At 43.8% G+C, this 16,671-nt stretch overlaps 1 protein-coding gene across 1 annotated transcript in view; it reads left to right on the forward strand.

The window, feature by feature from the left end:
• Positions 1 to 1,317: 1,317 nt before the first annotated feature.
• SYT10 (synaptotagmin 10) overlaps positions 1,318 to 16,671 on the forward strand; it is a 36,045-nt gene continuing 20,691 nt past the window's right edge. The window contains exons 1-2 of the mRNA XM_055809356.1: positions 1,318 to 1,534; positions 14,800 to 15,157. Of these exons, the coding sequence (XP_055665331.1) occupies positions 1,384 to 1,534; positions 14,800 to 15,157 (509 nt within the window). The 5' untranslated portion in view covers positions 1,318 to 1,383. The remainder of the gene's footprint in view (positions 1,535 to 14,799; positions 15,158 to 16,671) is intronic.

Below are 16,671 nucleotides of genomic sequence, written 5' to 3' on the forward strand. Positions count from 1 at the left end.
CTATACCATATGAAGTATCTAACTTCAGAATTAAAACTGGGATAAACATTTCTGTATTATTTCATAATTTACAGGTATTGATTGATGGTTACAAAGTTTTCAAATGTTCAATTTTGTGGTTTGTTAGAGAGTTATTAATTTTCAGGTAACAGATAAAACATTCGAAATCTGGAGGAAAAAAAGCACAGCACTACACAAGTTAACTTCTCATGCTTATGAAACCAAGACACCCTGGCAGCAGACTACAGGCAGTGCTGTTAAGCAAACTGCTAGCAGACTGCCTTTCAACTATGTCTAATTAGAATGAAGCATTGGAAGACATACATATGCTGTAAAAGTAGATGCATTTTTCTTCACAAACATGAAAATGTATCAGAATTTCAGTAGGTATACGAACAAAGCAACAGCTTAAGTCTTGCTCGGCTATGCAGCTGACAATTGAAACAACCACTAGCAGTAGCATACACTGCACTGAAATTTAGAAGTATGTTCATGCACACGCAGTACCCGTAAGTTTTCTATCTCAGAAAATAACCAACAAAAAACTCCAAACCAAACAAAACCAACTTTAGAGAACTTGTTGAGGAAACAGACCGGACAGTCGTAAGGTTACTCTAAGGCCTGTACAATTTACAGAAATACTCGAGGTAAACTACTCCCTAACTCCTGCGGAAAGGTGCAGTGGGGACGGTGGTTTGGCTAACGGAGTTATCCGACTTTGCTCGGCAGACCAGTACTGAAGATTGCACTGCCCAGGTCACCTCAGAAACCACGTTCCGGGAACAACGACCGGAGCGGTGGGGAATAAACCCTGCTCCGTGCCTCCGGCGCGGTGAGCGAGCGGGGAGCCCCGCACGGAGCGCACCGCTGCTCAGCGGGGCGCGGGGCTCCTGCCGGGGGCGGAGGGCAGGACCCCGCCGGCCGGCACCCGCGCAGTCCCCGCTCTGCCTCGCTCGCCCCCGAGCAGCCTCCGACCGAGGCCGCCGCGCCGCGCTCCCGGCGGGGCCCTCACCCCGGGAGCCGTCCCGGCGCCGCCGCCCCTCGCCTGGCCGCGGGGCGGGGGAAGAAAAAGTTTCCCCGGGGGACGCGAGTCGTGTGTCCCCCCCGCGCCCGCTGCCATTGGCCGAGCCGCCTACCGAAGCCCGCTAGGCACAAAAGGCGTTGCTAAGTGGATGCTTATATCCCCCCCCCCCCTTTTTTATTTTCTCCCCTCCCCCCCCTTTTTTGTCTTCCCCCCCCCCCCCCCTCCCCCTTCACTACTTCTGCGGTTCACTCGCACCGCGCCGCCGCTCCGCCCCGCTCCGCTCCCCGCGGGAGGCTGCGCGGGTCGGGCGCGGAGCCGTCCCGCGCCGGCCATGGCCTAGCGGGCGGCCGGGGCAGAAGATGAGTTTCCCCGCGGAGGACGGCGTGGGCAGCCTCTGCCACAAGGCGCTGCAGATCATCTCGGAGCTCTGCCTGGGCGGGCAGGTGGAGCGGGAGAAGTGCGCCGGCATCTTCCCCCTGGAGACCGCCCGCCAGGGCATCGGCGGCACAGGTACCGACCCCGGCCCCGCCGCCGCGGGGCTCGTCCTGCCGCCGCCGCGGGGCGGACAGCGCCGTCGTGGGCGGCCGGAGAGCGCAACTTTTTCCTTTGCCTTCCCTGCGTGCGGAGGGGGCGGAGGGGGGGGCAGTCACGCAGCCCGCTTTAATATCCTCTCCCTCTCGCAGCCCGCGCAGGCTCCCGGGAAGCAGCGAGGGAAGCGCCGGGACCGCCGAGCCGCCGCCTGGGGTGGGGGCCAGCGACCCGGGGGCGACGGGGCGAAACGTGGGGCCGCGGGCGGGGGTGCAGGAGTGGGGACGGGGAGATCCGGGAGGCGCCGAGGGGAGAGGGGTCGCCGCCGACGTGCGAGCTCTGCCGTCGGCTGGAGCCGCGCCGCCGGAGCCGGCCCCGTTCCCCCGCTGCTCGCGCGTTTGCCCCCCGCAGCCCCGCTCCGACAAAGTTGTCCCCGCGGTGGGAGTTCTTCTGCATGCGACGCGCGGACCCCTGCTGTTGCATGCGTCTGTGGGGCCGCGCGTGCGGCGAGCGGGGCAGAGGGTTGTGCGTGGTAGTCTTGTCACGGGTGGGCAGCGTTTCCGCGCGACGGGTGGCCCACGCGTGGGCTGCGCCGGCCGCCCCTCGCCTCCCCCCGGCCGCCCCAGCGCGCGGCCGGCGGGGCCGCGGCAACAGGTTGCGCGGAGGCGCGGGCGGCTCCGCGGGGGGCGGTGGGGCTGGCGGGGGGCTGCTGGGGGGCGGCCGCCGCTGCTCGGCGCGCAGCCCGGGCTCGGGGCGCAGGTCACCGAGCCCCAGGTCCGAGTAGCCCGACATGGAACCTGACGGAGCGCCCGGCGCTCCCTGAGCAGGGTTTGCGGCGTTCCGCATCCCCTCCGCTGATGCCTGCGGCGGCGGGAGAGCGCTCTGCCGGGCGGTGGGAACTTGTAGAGTCAGGGCAGCCGTCCGGTCCAGGACCGTCCGGGAAAATTGCATGTGTCTGTGTGTGTGTGTGTGTGGAGTCGAAACCAAGATTTTGACTCCTAACGGTGGTACCTTTGGTCTGTGATTCCTGGCTTGTCTGGATTTCGGAACCGGCGCTGCGCCTCGGCGGAACTCGTACGGCACTCGGCACTCTTCGCTCTCCGTGGTACTTGTTTTTAGGACGGGGCTTGAAAATTAGTCCAGGTTCAGTGCTTAATTTCTGCCAGAAGGGGTTGGTAGCCTGTTCTGTCTGCCCATAAATACAAATGGACAGCTAGCATTATGGCCAACAAAGAAATACCAAGCGTACAGTGCAAATTAAATACATTAACACCAAGTCCTGAAAAGCCGCAGGTCCTCAGCATGGGACCCAGCGGCGCTGTAGCTGTTGCCGCAGCTGCTGCGTTTTTTCCTTTTCCCTTTCTTCCAATGTCCACAGATGTTACGGCAAATTCCGGGTTACTTGTAGTACCTTAGAACAAAAACCTGTTGTCTGAAAGGGGAGCGATTTTTCTTTCAGACCCGGGTACCCGCACGGTTCTCCCAGGGCTTTGCGCTTGAGGCCGGAGCCGAGTTTGCAGCCGGTGAAGGCGGGCGCGGCCCGGGGCGGCAGGGCGGGGGGGAGGGGGGGGCGGCCAGGGGGGCTCGGTCCGCCGCGGGCGCCGCTTGCCCCGCGTCCCTGCCGCCGGCGCAGCCGGGGGGCGAGGGGTTTGCAGCCTGCTCCCACCGGAACGGGTCGCGGGTTTGTAAATGAGGGCTACGGGGGACGTTCCGACCGCGCACTGCGTTGGTTGGCTTGGTCCGAATCGTAGAAGGTTGCATAGAAATAAATTGCCCTACGGAGCCTGAAAATTTGGCTCCGAAAAGATTAGTTTACATGATTTTTAGGGAGTACTGTACAGGGAGTCAGTATTAGGTGTCATATAAAACCAAAGTTGATGTATAAGCACGTGAGGTGTGTAGGATACAGAAGAGTCCCACGAGGTAAACGAAAGTTTGCTGTTTAGAAAATGTGAATCTTCAGCACTTGCCTTGCACCATGTACAGTAACGGGAGCTTCTTTTTAAACATTTCTTCAGTCAACAATCATCTTGGTTTATTTGTAAACCCTAACGACCTTGCAATTGTTGGATTAGAAAAAAACCTGATAGTTAACAGACCGGGGGCTTGAACCACTGCATCCCACATCTCAGCTGAGTTCCTAAATCTCACTGTTTTCCCCCTTAGAATGAAACCATTCTTAGATGATGCATGTCAACTTCATCAGCACACTCATATTAAACATTGTCTCATTAGTAACACTGCTAATAAGCATATATTAATGGTTTCTGATTCTGGAGGAGGAACACACTGTCATTGTTGATAATTTACAATATTTTAATATGTAAACACTTGGATAAACAAGATATAAATATCACTTGCCTTAATTTTATGAACTGAAAGATTGTAAATACTGTTTAGGTCGAGAGAAATGTGGTCATTGAAAGGTGAACTGTGCCATGTCTCTTCTCCTCTTCTTCTGTTCTTCAAATGCACATAGAGTTCATTTTAACATCTCTATGAATAATGTGGTCCACAGTGTTGAACATCCATAGTCCCTGTTTATCAATGGTAGATATGTTAAGCGCTCTTCAACATCATTCTGAGTATGAAGCCACAAATGTTTGTGTTTTTCTGAAATATGTGTGTCTCATATGTAGGGTGGTAGTATTGGCATGAGAATCCATGTCATGTAGCTGTATCCTTCTATGACTGAGTAAATTCTGCACAGTTGTGGCATCATGAAGCTGTAGCTGTATTGTAGAGAGGAGGAATGGCTAATTTAGCCCTATTGGTTCTGCTGTGTGTCCCAAACAATGATGCGGGAAGCATATGCCTACACTGGGTGATACGCATCATGGAACCAGTTCGGTTATTTCTCCCTGGGGCTCCAGCCATAGAAGTGTGCTGGGAATGAGTTCCTGCAACAAGCTCTGAAGAGTGTGAAGAAGAAACTACTGTAGTAAGTGTAAGAAGAAACTTGAGTTGTGAGGAGGACTTCTGGAAGATGTGGAGAAGCTAAAAGATTGTGAGTGGGCTATTACAGAGTAATGGTTGATCATTGTATCTTGTTATGTTGCAGAATGACAGCTAAACTTCCAATGAAAATCTAAACAGCAAATAGTCCAGGAGGCAGTATAAAGAGGAGAGAAAAGACAAAAAAAAAAAAAAAAATTGACTATATAATGATAGCGTATTCTCTCTTTAAATGGTGGGTTCATTCAGTACCTAAAAGTGCCACAAAGGTAGCATAGGTAAAAATCATTATTGAGATTTCATTGGAGGAAAGACATCTAAAATATGAGGAGACCCATATTTGGAAAGGAAAGAATACCGCATGAAAAAAAAAAATCAGAAAATAAAAGAGTATATGGTAAAAAGGAAAGCAGACCAGTTTTATTTAATATAAGAATAAAAATGTGCCCTAGAAGTTGAAAACAGTAACAAGGGCAACTAAAACTGCCTGTGATGTGGTTATACTGGTGGGTGTGATGATTGCTTTCTGTTCAGCTAGACTGTGAAAAGCAGCCAAGCTTCTCAGAGGAATCAACTACTTGAGACAAAAGATGCACCACCCAGTCACAGGCTTAATGCAAAATATGAGGCAATATTGACCCCGTGACCCAAGAAGTTTCACTGGCAAGCAGAGAAGCTGGGTACTGATTTTTTTGATAGAGTCCATGTCTAGGTATGAGAATGAAGTATATATAACAAGGACAACAGAATCAAACACAAAGAAGAGGGGGCCAGAAACACAGAATAAAAAATGGAGAGCATGGCTTTGGGAAGGCAGAATGCAACAAAATGAAACAACAAAGCAGAAAGGAGAGCTTTTCAGATTTGCTGCTAACAAAATAACAACAAAAAACCCCAACCCTCCATGTGTTTGATTCCTCTTATTCTCAGAGAAATTAAGAGTTTGGACATTCTTTGTGGAAAAACAGTATTACATCAAAGAAATGGCTGATTATTCAATACTTTTTTCCTTCTCAGTGTCAACGCTGTCACCTTAGGACCCTCAATTACTGCTCACTGCTTAGGTCGAGAAGGGGTAATCATGGTTAGTGTAATGGATAATTAATCTATGGAACTCAAGCAAAGAATCTTAGTGAGGTGAACAATTTCATAAATTTCTAAGAGCTTTAGACAATTAGTGAAGATAGACATCTGCTGTTATTTTCTGTCCTGGTAATTATAAGGACTATTAATTCTCTCTTCTCAGAAGAATGCTCAAGTGAAAAGATTAGGAAGCTGTTTACATTTATGGTACCTTTATATAGTTAGATGACTATGCAAGCCTTCTTTTGAAGGGCATAACATTTATGGCAAAATGCTGAATCAGATGTGCAACTGTTGTTTCTTTTTTATTTTACACCTCCTTTATTTCCAGCAGATTTGAGCGAAATGATTAAGATGTTTGTCAACTAATAGGAAGAGTGCAGGTGGAAAATAAATGGGAGCTGGATGTGCAAGATTGCACCTAACAATTTATCTCTAATCCAAGTAAATTATTTTCTAGAAGTGTCCAAAATTCATATATGCAGCTTCGTTATACCTCTATTTTGAATGAGGTTATCTGATTAATAAATGACTCTTAATTCATTTCTGCCAGTTAAGCATCCCTCCTCATTTTCAAAGGAACCAAGCACATCAAAGTCCCAGTTGCGAGCATTTCTGAACATTAAGTGAATTGCATAAAGTGTAGTGAGAGGGTGAGAGGAGGTTTGGCATCCTGCCCTAGGGACACGTTTAAAATTCATTGCATGTCCTCTGCAAATGGTGGACACTTTCTGCTGTCTTTGTGGTTTTTTTTAGTCCTGCTGGTCCTGCAGAACTGCACTCTCTCATTGTCAGTTCTGATGGGGAACCAGTGTTTCCAACAGAGCTGGTATCCTGGTTGCTTCCCTGGCAGGAGGGTGTATTTTAGCTGTCTAGAGTGGGTAGAAAGCTCTAGAGAGTGATGTTTGCTCTTGCTCTTTTGCTTGTCAGGCAATGATTATTTTTAAGTTGACCATGCAAAGAGCATCAGCTTCTACAGGATCGTTTGTTATTCATCTAAATATTCTATTCAAATTTATTTTATTATCAAAAAAGTGTAACATACCAAGTTTCTTACCCTACCCCTGATTGACAGTTTGCTTTAGAAGTATAGGGGTAGTAAGAAGACACTGGAGCATCCTGCACATGGCCATTCTATAATACAATCACATTGTTCCCTGAAGAGCAATGTCTTGGGTTCTCCTGACATAGCTGGCATGAATCTACTGTTGGCTGTCAGCTGCTTTCCTGATACCTCTCAACCTGCTGATGGTGGCTGATGGTTTACGTTTAGTCCTGGTTTCTTTAAACATGCATGTGTGCATGCACACATCACATACACACGCATGCAAACACACACACACAGAATATAAGCTGTAGGTATACTTACACTGCCTGCATACATTCAGGCGGGAGAAAGAACAGATTTACCCAGTAGTGTGCTTGCAAATGCTTCTCAGCTGTGCCAAAGCAAGCATGAAAGGGACCAGAAATGGCTTGAACGAATGTGAAGATTATTGCGGTCAGTGTAGGACTGTCATACAGGAAAGGACCATTTTTCTTCATGAGAAAGTATCTGCTGTGTGAAACAATTGAATGTTCTGTTACAGAGAACTGATAAAATTAAATAATAAACATTTGAACAGTTAACAGACCAATCCAATTATTAATGTTACAGATTATCACCTGGTCAGAACAAATTTATTATCAGAGAGAAATATGGTTTAAGAGAAAAAAGTACAGATTTACTGAAAAATATGCTTTACAAAATCAGTGTTAACGAGCTGTGAAAACCAGAAATGCATCTAATTCAGAAATGTAAATGCAGAACAGAGGGGCAGACATACCACAGAGACCAGATTTATTTACAGTAAATGTGAACGCAGTCACAACAATGCAGAAGTGCTCAACATACAGACAGCAGCAATACACAGTAAAAAGGAGTTTTATGAAAGAATCTTCCTCCATATGCATTTTGCAAAGAAATACAGAAGAAAAATACAGAAACTTTTATAACAGCTGGAGGGCAAACCTGTAATGATGAAGATAAGGAGACACAGTGTTTTGCTGGGTCTCGTCATATGTGTGAGGTGTTCATTATATGATGCTGAGTAAGAATAAACATAACCATGACAGTTCAAAAATGATACTTGAGCTGCTTTAACTTTGTTACAGCTATGGTATGCATATGATTAATGACAGTCCAGTGGGCTTATGATATTTTAATTTTGTTTTCTTGTCTGAAAGAGGGTAATGAGGGTTTCTTGCAGATGCTCACAGAGACATCCTTGCAAGTGTGAGAGTAGTATGGGACCAAAGTTAGTTTTATGTTTAATAGAAGGCAAGGCAGGCAGACATGGGTTGAGCAGAGGTGGGAGTTACCTCCTGTTGAGGTTAAGTGAGAGTTAACAAGTAGAAAAGTAGGTAGGCTAGAAAAAGCCTTGAAAGTAGAGACAGTTTACATTTGGTGTGTTAGAAAGGAGGGGCCAATGTTCAGTGCAACATCTTTTGCTTCCTACACTGCAGGCAAAACACAATGACCCAGTCAGGCAAAAGTGAGAGCCGTCTCCTCTGGTTACATACAGCACACATATCATGTACTGAGGCTCATGAAGAGACAGCTGTTGTGGCAAATTCCTTCTGATTTCTGGAAAGCAGAAAGTAATGTGGGCTAGGAGAAGGCTAATAAGCTTTTGGAAAATACCCTGTATCTGCTGTATGTCATGTAATCTAAAGTCCTGTACATGGCGTTTGAAATGGCAAAAGAGGGCATTCCATTTGTGGTTGGACAGATACAGATTGACAGAGGTATTGATAGATAATAATTAAGATAAAATGATTTTGAGAGATTAATATTTTATGCGCTGTAATTGTGTAGTAAATCACAGTGATACCTGAGTTCATTTGATTCCCTTACTGTCAAAAGACATGCTACCACAGAGCTCTGTTAGCATTAAGTGATGTACCAGTCAGTAGATAGTGATGGCTGTTTTGAACAAATTCTTACATCAGACTGAGAGAAGATCACGTGTAGATGTTTAAGTGAAAGGCTATTTTTGCCATTTGAAATTTAAGTTGGGTGTTTTAACAGGTTCCAGTTATGAAAGAAAATACAAGACTCTGCACCTGCCACTTTGAGGCACGCTAAAGCATTATATCCCCATCTGCAGGGATTTGGATGAGACAGAGGTAATTGTGGAAGATCTGCTAATGCCAAATAAAAATGAACACCAGCAACTTTTTATGTTCTTCAAATATCCCCAAGGAAAACTGAACAGCAGAAATGATGAGTTGGACCAATTAGTTCATATACATGGGGATAAGAGAGATTTATTAGACCCAGACCTTTTATTTGATAAAGCTCCTGCTTTCCTTCAAATCCTAGAAAATGAGAGACATATTAATTTATCTGATTGAGCTGACTCCAAATATTCCAGACACAAGAGTTCCCTTTACAGTGGTCATATGGAAAGGGTGAAGTTCCTTATGGCTGAAGAACAAGAGAACAAATTACAAGTTAAAGAAAAATGTGTTTGAAAAAAGTTACAGAGACATTGTACTTAACAATTTAACAGAACCAAGATCAGATATAGACCAACAGGTGGGTCAAAAAGGAATATAACCCTCTCTTTTTCCAGGCGTTCCTTTCCCCCTGTTCCTTTGCTGGCAAGAGTATGCTGTCCTTAGTGTGGTCCATACTAGATGTTTACCTGCACCTTATACACATGGGCAGCTACATCACAGCACTATGTGGTCTTTCTCCATTCAGGATCATGGGTTTGTGGAGTATGCTTTTCCAGAGTTAAGCATCAAGGGGCATATGGTGTCAAGCCACTGACTAAAATGTTTGTGGATGTTTGTGAATGCATTCATAGGCAGAACTGTTCTGAGGCAAGTTTCAAACAACAAATTGTTGGAAGACGTAGGACAGAAACCATTGCTTAAAACATTCCCCAGCATCCAGAAAAAAAGGTGATGTTTCTGAAATACTTGCCTGATATGAAAGACTGGCTGTCAAGGAGCCTTTTATGGGGGAAACATTTCTGAGGATATTTATTAAAAATGCAGAGAGATTTGGAGGTAAATAGAATTCACACACTTCCCAAATATACATGCCTTTCTCAAACGAGAAATATAAAATTGTCCAAAATTCCATATCTTGAAAGAGTAGTTTTAAATATAAAACCATGAGGAAATAGGATACTTTCTTTCAGTTATGAAATTTTATCAGGACTATGAAGATGACATTAAGGACAGAGGTCAGTAAAAGAAGATCATCAGGAGTGAAATGGTAACTCCATTGAAATCACTGGAAGCTTTCCCATTGATCAGAAGGAGGTGTGTGAGAAAGAGGATTTTCTTCAATTTCCTGAGTTTACCCAGCATGAGAATTGGAATGGCAAAACCATAATGCTTCATGTCCAAATGAATATTCAGAAAGATGTCCTGTTCCGTGCAAATGTGTAGCATTGAAGACAAGCTGTAATTACCAGTTCAGAAAAAGAGTTGTCAAACAAACTGCTTGTAGTTTGAGATGCTTTTTCTCTTCCTTCATACCAGAGACCAGCTAAAACATTGTTTACAATGTTGGCAATTAATGCTGTCCCAGCAGAGTGAGTATATCTCCTTCTGTCTCTAAAAACTTAGGCAGTCTTTGAATTTGTCGCCAGTTCTGCATCTTTAAATAATAGATATGTGAAGTGCAACTCTGGCCTGATAATGTGTCCATCCTTCAGTACTCATTTTCCTTCCCACCAGGTTTCCTTGGCAGCAGTGTGAAGAAACTCGAAGTCTGCAGAACTGTCTCTTAATGTTTTGTATTCTTAAACCAAACTTCCTATAAGAAGGTAATACAGGAGGCATATCCAGTCTAACATGCAAAGAGTCTGTGAAGCTCCATTTGAATGCTCGTGTACAGATGATTTTAGTGTTCACGTGACAGCAAATCTCTTGTAATTGCTCAGCTGAGTGGCTGTCAGAAGTGACGAAATGAAGCAATATGCTTCTTATATCAATATATATGGCATACTGACTGATAGCTTTTTAGCAATTCTGGCAGTAAATGTAATTAAATACTTTTTTTCTTTAAATGAACTATTCTTTAGTTGAATTCCTGGCAATTAAAATATTTAATGATTCTGCTTAGGTATTTGTTGTATAATGAAGTACAATATGTGAGGTTGTTTAATAGTAAAATAGCAAAAATGGAGGCTATAATTTGTATAACTGTAGAATTAGATCTTTTTCTCTGCCCTTGAGACTTAAAAAGTTTCACGTGATTATTTTAAGGCTATAAAGAATATATTTTCTGTAATGATCTTGGGAGTGACTTAGAATTTGAAATAGTTTAATTGAAGTCCAGAAAAAAAGCTTAGAGAAAGTAAAAGTGTGGGAGTAGGTGTTGAAAGGACACACAAGTTATTTGAAGGCTTGAAGAATGTCTTGCAGTGAAACACTTAGAATTGGCTAGAAATGCTCTGATGGTATGTTTTTCAGCTGATAGTATCTATTCATCAAATTGAAACTCTGCTAGAAGGGATCAATTTTCATATTTCTAGTTTTGAAATGTTTCCAGCAGTTACAAAGTTGTTAAAACAACCAGTTTCAACATTCTTCTAATGAAAAAAAATACAATTTCCAGTTCTAAAAGCTTTCCTCTCAAAATGTAACCTAATTATGCCAACCATCTACAAACTGAGCTGGAAATATTGCAAATTACCCAAAATTTAATTGCTTTTTGTTTCCTTTTTCTTATATCTGATAGATCATCAACGTTTTAGAGAGTTCTATTTTTTTTTCAGGGTTTGAGAATGGGAAAATATTTTGTCCAGCTTGATTGAAAATTTAGCTTGTTCAATTTAACAAAAAAGTTCCTTCAGTGGGGCAAGCCTCTGTATTATTATATTAAATTAATTTATGACCATGTATTGGGTTTCCATGGCAAGGTTTTGGTAGCAGGGGGGCTATGGGAAGTGGCTTCTGTGAGAAGGTAGGTACTGGAAGCTTCTCCTATGTCAATTGGAGCCAATGCTAGCAGGCTTCAAGATGGACCTGCTGCTGGCCAAGGCTGAGCCCATCAGTGACAGTGGTAGCATTTCTGGGATAACATACTTAAGAAGAAGCAAAAAACCTGCTGCCCAACAGCAGCTGGAAGAGAGGAGTGAGGCTACCTGAGAGCAACAACTCTGCATACACCCAGGTCAGTGCAGAAGGAGGCAGGAGGTGCTCCAGGTGCTGGAGCAGAGTTTCCCCTGCAGTCCGTGGTGAAGCCCATGGTGAGGCAGGCTGCCCCCCTGCAGCCCATGGAGGCTAATGGTGGAGCAGATACCCACCTGCAGCCCATGGAGGAGCCCATGGCAGAGCAGGTGGATGTGCCCAAAGGAGGCAGCCCATAGAGAGCCCACACTGGAACAGGCTTCTGGCAGGACCTGTGACCCCATGGGAGACCCATGCTGAAGCAGTCTGTGCCTGAAGGACTGCAACCTGTGGAAAGAACACATGGAAGGGACCCACATCTGAGCAGTTCATGGAGATCTGCAGCCTGTGGGAAGGACCCACGTTGGAGAACTTTGTGGAGAACTGTCTCCTGTGGGAGGGAACCCGCGCTGGAGCAGGGGAAGAATATGAAGGGGAAGAATGTGAGGAGGAAGGAGTGGCAGAGACAGCGTGTAACGAACTGACCGCAACCCCCATTCCTCATCTCCCTGCGCCGCTGGCGGAGAGGAGGTAGAGAAATCAGGAGTGAAGTTAAGCCCAGGAAGAAGGGAGGGGTGGAGGCAAGGTGTTTCAAGATTTGTTTTTTATTTCTCAGTGTCCTACTCTGTTTTTTTATTGGCAATTAATTTCCCCAAGCTGAGTCTGTTTTGCCCATGATGGTAACTGATGAGTGATGTCTCCCGTTCCTTGTCTTGACCCAGGAGCCTTTTGTTATATTTTCTCTCTCTTGTCCCACTGAGGAAGGGGTGTGATAGAGCAGCTTTGGTGGCCACGTGGCATCCAGCCAGGGTCCACCCACTGCAGACCATTCTTTGGCACTGAGGCCAGCTCACATGTAAAAGCCTCTCTCCATGCTGTTAGAATCTGTCATCTGCTTAAACAAAAGGCCCTTATCCAAGCCGCCTATTAAGAATGATCATTGTCCTACCCTAAATCCTGATCCATGTCCTGGAATTGGCTGGGAGGGTATGAACTGGCCCAGTTTAGAACCATTCCAGGGATTGGTATAGGTAATTGAGTTTCAAGTCATGGGTTCGTTTCCTGGCACAGTTTACTTTATGTGTATTTTGTATAGGCATGTCTTATGAAGCATATCATCTCCTTTAATCTCTCATACAAAGACATGAAAGAATAAATGCCTGCAAATTAGAACTACAAAAATACAAATCAGAAGTACAAATTTGCAAGGAAGTTATTAACCATTGAAACAAACTGTAAACTCAACGCATCTTAGTATCTTCTCTTGTTGTCAAGATAGGACAGTCTGCTGCAGAACATGCACAAGCTAAATAAAAATTACTGGGCTCAGGAAGGATGTCAGGGTAAGCAGCAGAACAGACCAAATAGCCTAATGATCCTACTGAAGCGGAATTATCTAGAAAAATGAAATGCAAAAGTATAGTTTGCTTCTTGTGTTATGCAGCCATTCATTTTATGGAAACAACCTAAATAAGAATTTGCCATATGACTTTCTCAGTAAGCTGACATGCATATTCGAAGGGCTAGATGTTGACATTTAACTACAGACAGAAAAGGAGGACACCTTTCTCAGGTCTAGTGGGAAATGGTTGAAGAGGCATACCTCGGTTCAAGGCAGGGCAGCAACTTGTACCAAACTCTTTAAATCAAGAAGGTCATCCTCTGCCAATTCCAGACTATAAACATTTTCTATTTGCTTTTGCTATTCTCATGTATCTTCACATTGAATGGGCCGTATTGTGTTTGCTGCTGAGAGATGTATCTGGATTTTATATAGTATTAAAGAAAACGTTCCCAAATTTTCTACTAGAATCTTCATCTTTCAAAGGGACCTGTGAGGTACACACTGTTCCATGGAGCTAATACATACCTAGAGGACTATTTTTCTTCCTGTGATCCTTCAGAAAAAATGTGCTCAAACTCTTGTTGCACTTTTCCACTGTTTAGTTTAGTAGCCTGAAGCTATGGATACAAAATATTAGCTGTTAAACTGTCAAAACTTGTTGTAACAAGCAGCAGCAGCCATTACCTGAGGGACATTTAGGCAGGGTTTATTGAATACTTTTAAAGTACACAGAAGGCTTTTTTTTCAAAAAGAAATGGATTTTTTTAGTTATATTTTGTAATATTACATAATTTTGGAAAAATCAAAGTGAAACATGTCACATAGAATAAAACTCCTAATTAGTGCTCAACTGGCATTTCTGCTGATCCACCATCTCCTAAAATATAAGTCTGTTCACAGAATTTCGTTGGTATGAATTCTGTCCTCGTATCTTTGGCCATGCTATTGGATACGCTAACTAATAGTGGCAGATAAGGTCAGATACAGGGCAGCAGGGTAAAGTGCACCATGTGGTCTCTGTACAACTCAGGGAATTGCATAGTGTACTCTGAAGCCAACTGCATTTTCAGAGTGGAATTTCAGATATCAATATATATGTGCTGTCTTGATCTAACACAGTCTTAGTCCAGAGCTTAAGATTTAACCTTAGAAATTTCTTATTTATGACAGACCATATCTGTCCCTGTTTATCCCACTTAAACATTAGGATTTAACATGCTTCTGAAGCAGTTAGCACACAGACTCAAAAGCTTAGCAAGTCCTGAAGAAATTTGTGTATCATCCTGGTGGTTTAGAACTGGTCTGTCTTCATGTGCGCTTACAGAAAATGTTGACTGTGGTTTACATTTTTCAGCAGGATGTGTTCCTGGGACATCCTTTGACAGCACAATTTTGGAACCGTTTGGGTACCCCCTTCCTGAGAAGTCTGACTGAGTGCACGGGTAGTGGTACAGATACTGGCCCCTGGCCTGAACAACAATTAATGGAGCATTTGTGAAATAGGTATTAGGGAATGATAGCATTTTAAAGATACAGGTTTAGATATCAAGAAGAAAAAAAAATAAATAGGACTTTAAAGCTCTATGCAAGATAATGATTGAAAAGCTTCTGTCTCCTAACCTGTGTAATTTTAATTTTTTTTTCTCCGTGTTTGTCTGTCATTATGATCTTTGTTTCTAATTCTTTGCAGACATCTCAGTCAGTCTGTTAGCAGTAGTCGTCAGCTTCTGCGGGCTCGCCTTGCTGGTAGTCTCCCTTTTTGTCTTTTGGAAGTTGTGTTGGCCCTGCTGGAGAAGTAAACCTCTCACTTCCAATGCCAGTAATGTCCCTCAGAGCAACTCCAGTGCTCCCACAGAGGTTTTTGAGACCAGTGAGAAAAAGGAAGTTAAAGAAAATGGGAAACCTACAACAAAGGTACTTGAAGCTGCATTGAAAATTAGCCACACTTCACCTGATATACCAGCAGAGGTCCAGAACGCACTGAAAGAGCATTTGATCAGACATGCACGCATGCAGAGGCAGATCACTGAGCCCACATCATCATCAAGGTAAGTCAGGGGCACTCACATTTGTGGCATGTTTCCTGGGAACAGGTAGAGCCAGAACACTCTGCTGAGTATTTCCAGGATCCTGGATTATTTAAAGACTTCTTAGATATTATGGGTGAAAGAGCAGTCACGTGAAGGGAAAGCCTCAGTGTCCTTTGAACTGAGTATTCTGAAATGTACGATGTACCTTCAGTTACATCAGTATTTTAACATATGAAGATCAAATCTGTGTCTTCTACTACTTTGTAAATACATATGTTGCAACTTTTAAGCATTTCCATTTTAGGTTTTGCCTATAGGAAAATCTATTTCAGGGTTATTTTTTAAAGTACTGCAAGTCTCACTTTTCACAGATATTTTTATAGATACAGCAGTTGCTTTTGCAGAGGAAAGTTTCCCTCTCCACTAAATATATGACAGATTTGTTGTTGATGGCACATTTCTTTAAGACATGGTTTGCCACTTATAAAGGAACTAAAATCCCAGCCTAAGGATGTATATTCTTATGGACTGATCTTAAAGCACTACAGATTCTATAAGATCTTTAAATAAATGACAAGCATGTAGTGTTTCTGAAGTGATTTTTTTTTTATTAAAGTGGAGGACAAACTTTTATTTTGTCATAGGTACTGCTTTATATTGAAAAGTAGTGAAGGCATGTGCAGTGACCTATAGTTTCAAAGGAGATTTTCTTCAAATACTGTCAGCAAATTTAACGCATGGAAAACAAACAGTGAAGTGGAAAGTTCACTTTCTACATTAAAAAAAAAAAGGGAATGTTTTATAAACAAAGAATGGCAAAATGAAGGCTAAAGGAGGCACCTAAAGTATTGCATAATGCCTTAAGTTAGAATACAAATACTGTATAGGAAGTAGCTTTCCCTCAATAAACCATTTGCTAAATGAATACATGCTACTAAAGAAAAACAAAACAAAACAAAAATACCCAAACCAAGACCCCAAAGGCTCACATTCACAATAATTTTTGGAGGCACAAGAATGGAGAAGACACGTGCTTTAAATTTAGGTGGGCACATACTTTGCTGGCCTTCTGTGAGTCCCTAAAACAGCATTTTGCCAGTTCAGTGTGCTCATTGCAGTGGTGAGCGCTGAAGTGCTTTTTTCCAGCTCTTCCAACAGTGTGGAACAGCCAACAGGCAACCACAGGAGGCTCCCGTAAATGAGAGCACTCCAGCCAGGGGAGGTCTAACTGACTTCAGCAGCTGAACCATCTCCTGAATTACGAGACTGTACAGCTGGCTTTAAGCCACATTGCCCTGGCTATGCCTGGCTCCAGCTACTGTGTCCATCTGCTAAGACAGGGAGCACAGTATCCAAGCCACTCTGACCAAGATTTTCAAAATACTGGGATGTTATCTTTGAAATTGTAACTGTCATATTAAAAAAAGAGGGACTGAGGTTGATACAGCTGAGCATGACAAGGGTATTACACAACTAACTAACAGGATATTAATTGGAAGAGTTTTGTCCATCATGTAAACCTGTAGGTAATC

This window comes from Falco peregrinus, chromosome 6, assembly GCF_023634155.1.
Source record: "Falco peregrinus isolate bFalPer1 chromosome 6, bFalPer1.pri, whole genome shotgun sequence".
NCBI lineage: Eukaryota > Metazoa > Chordata > Aves > Falconiformes > Falconidae > Falco > Falco peregrinus.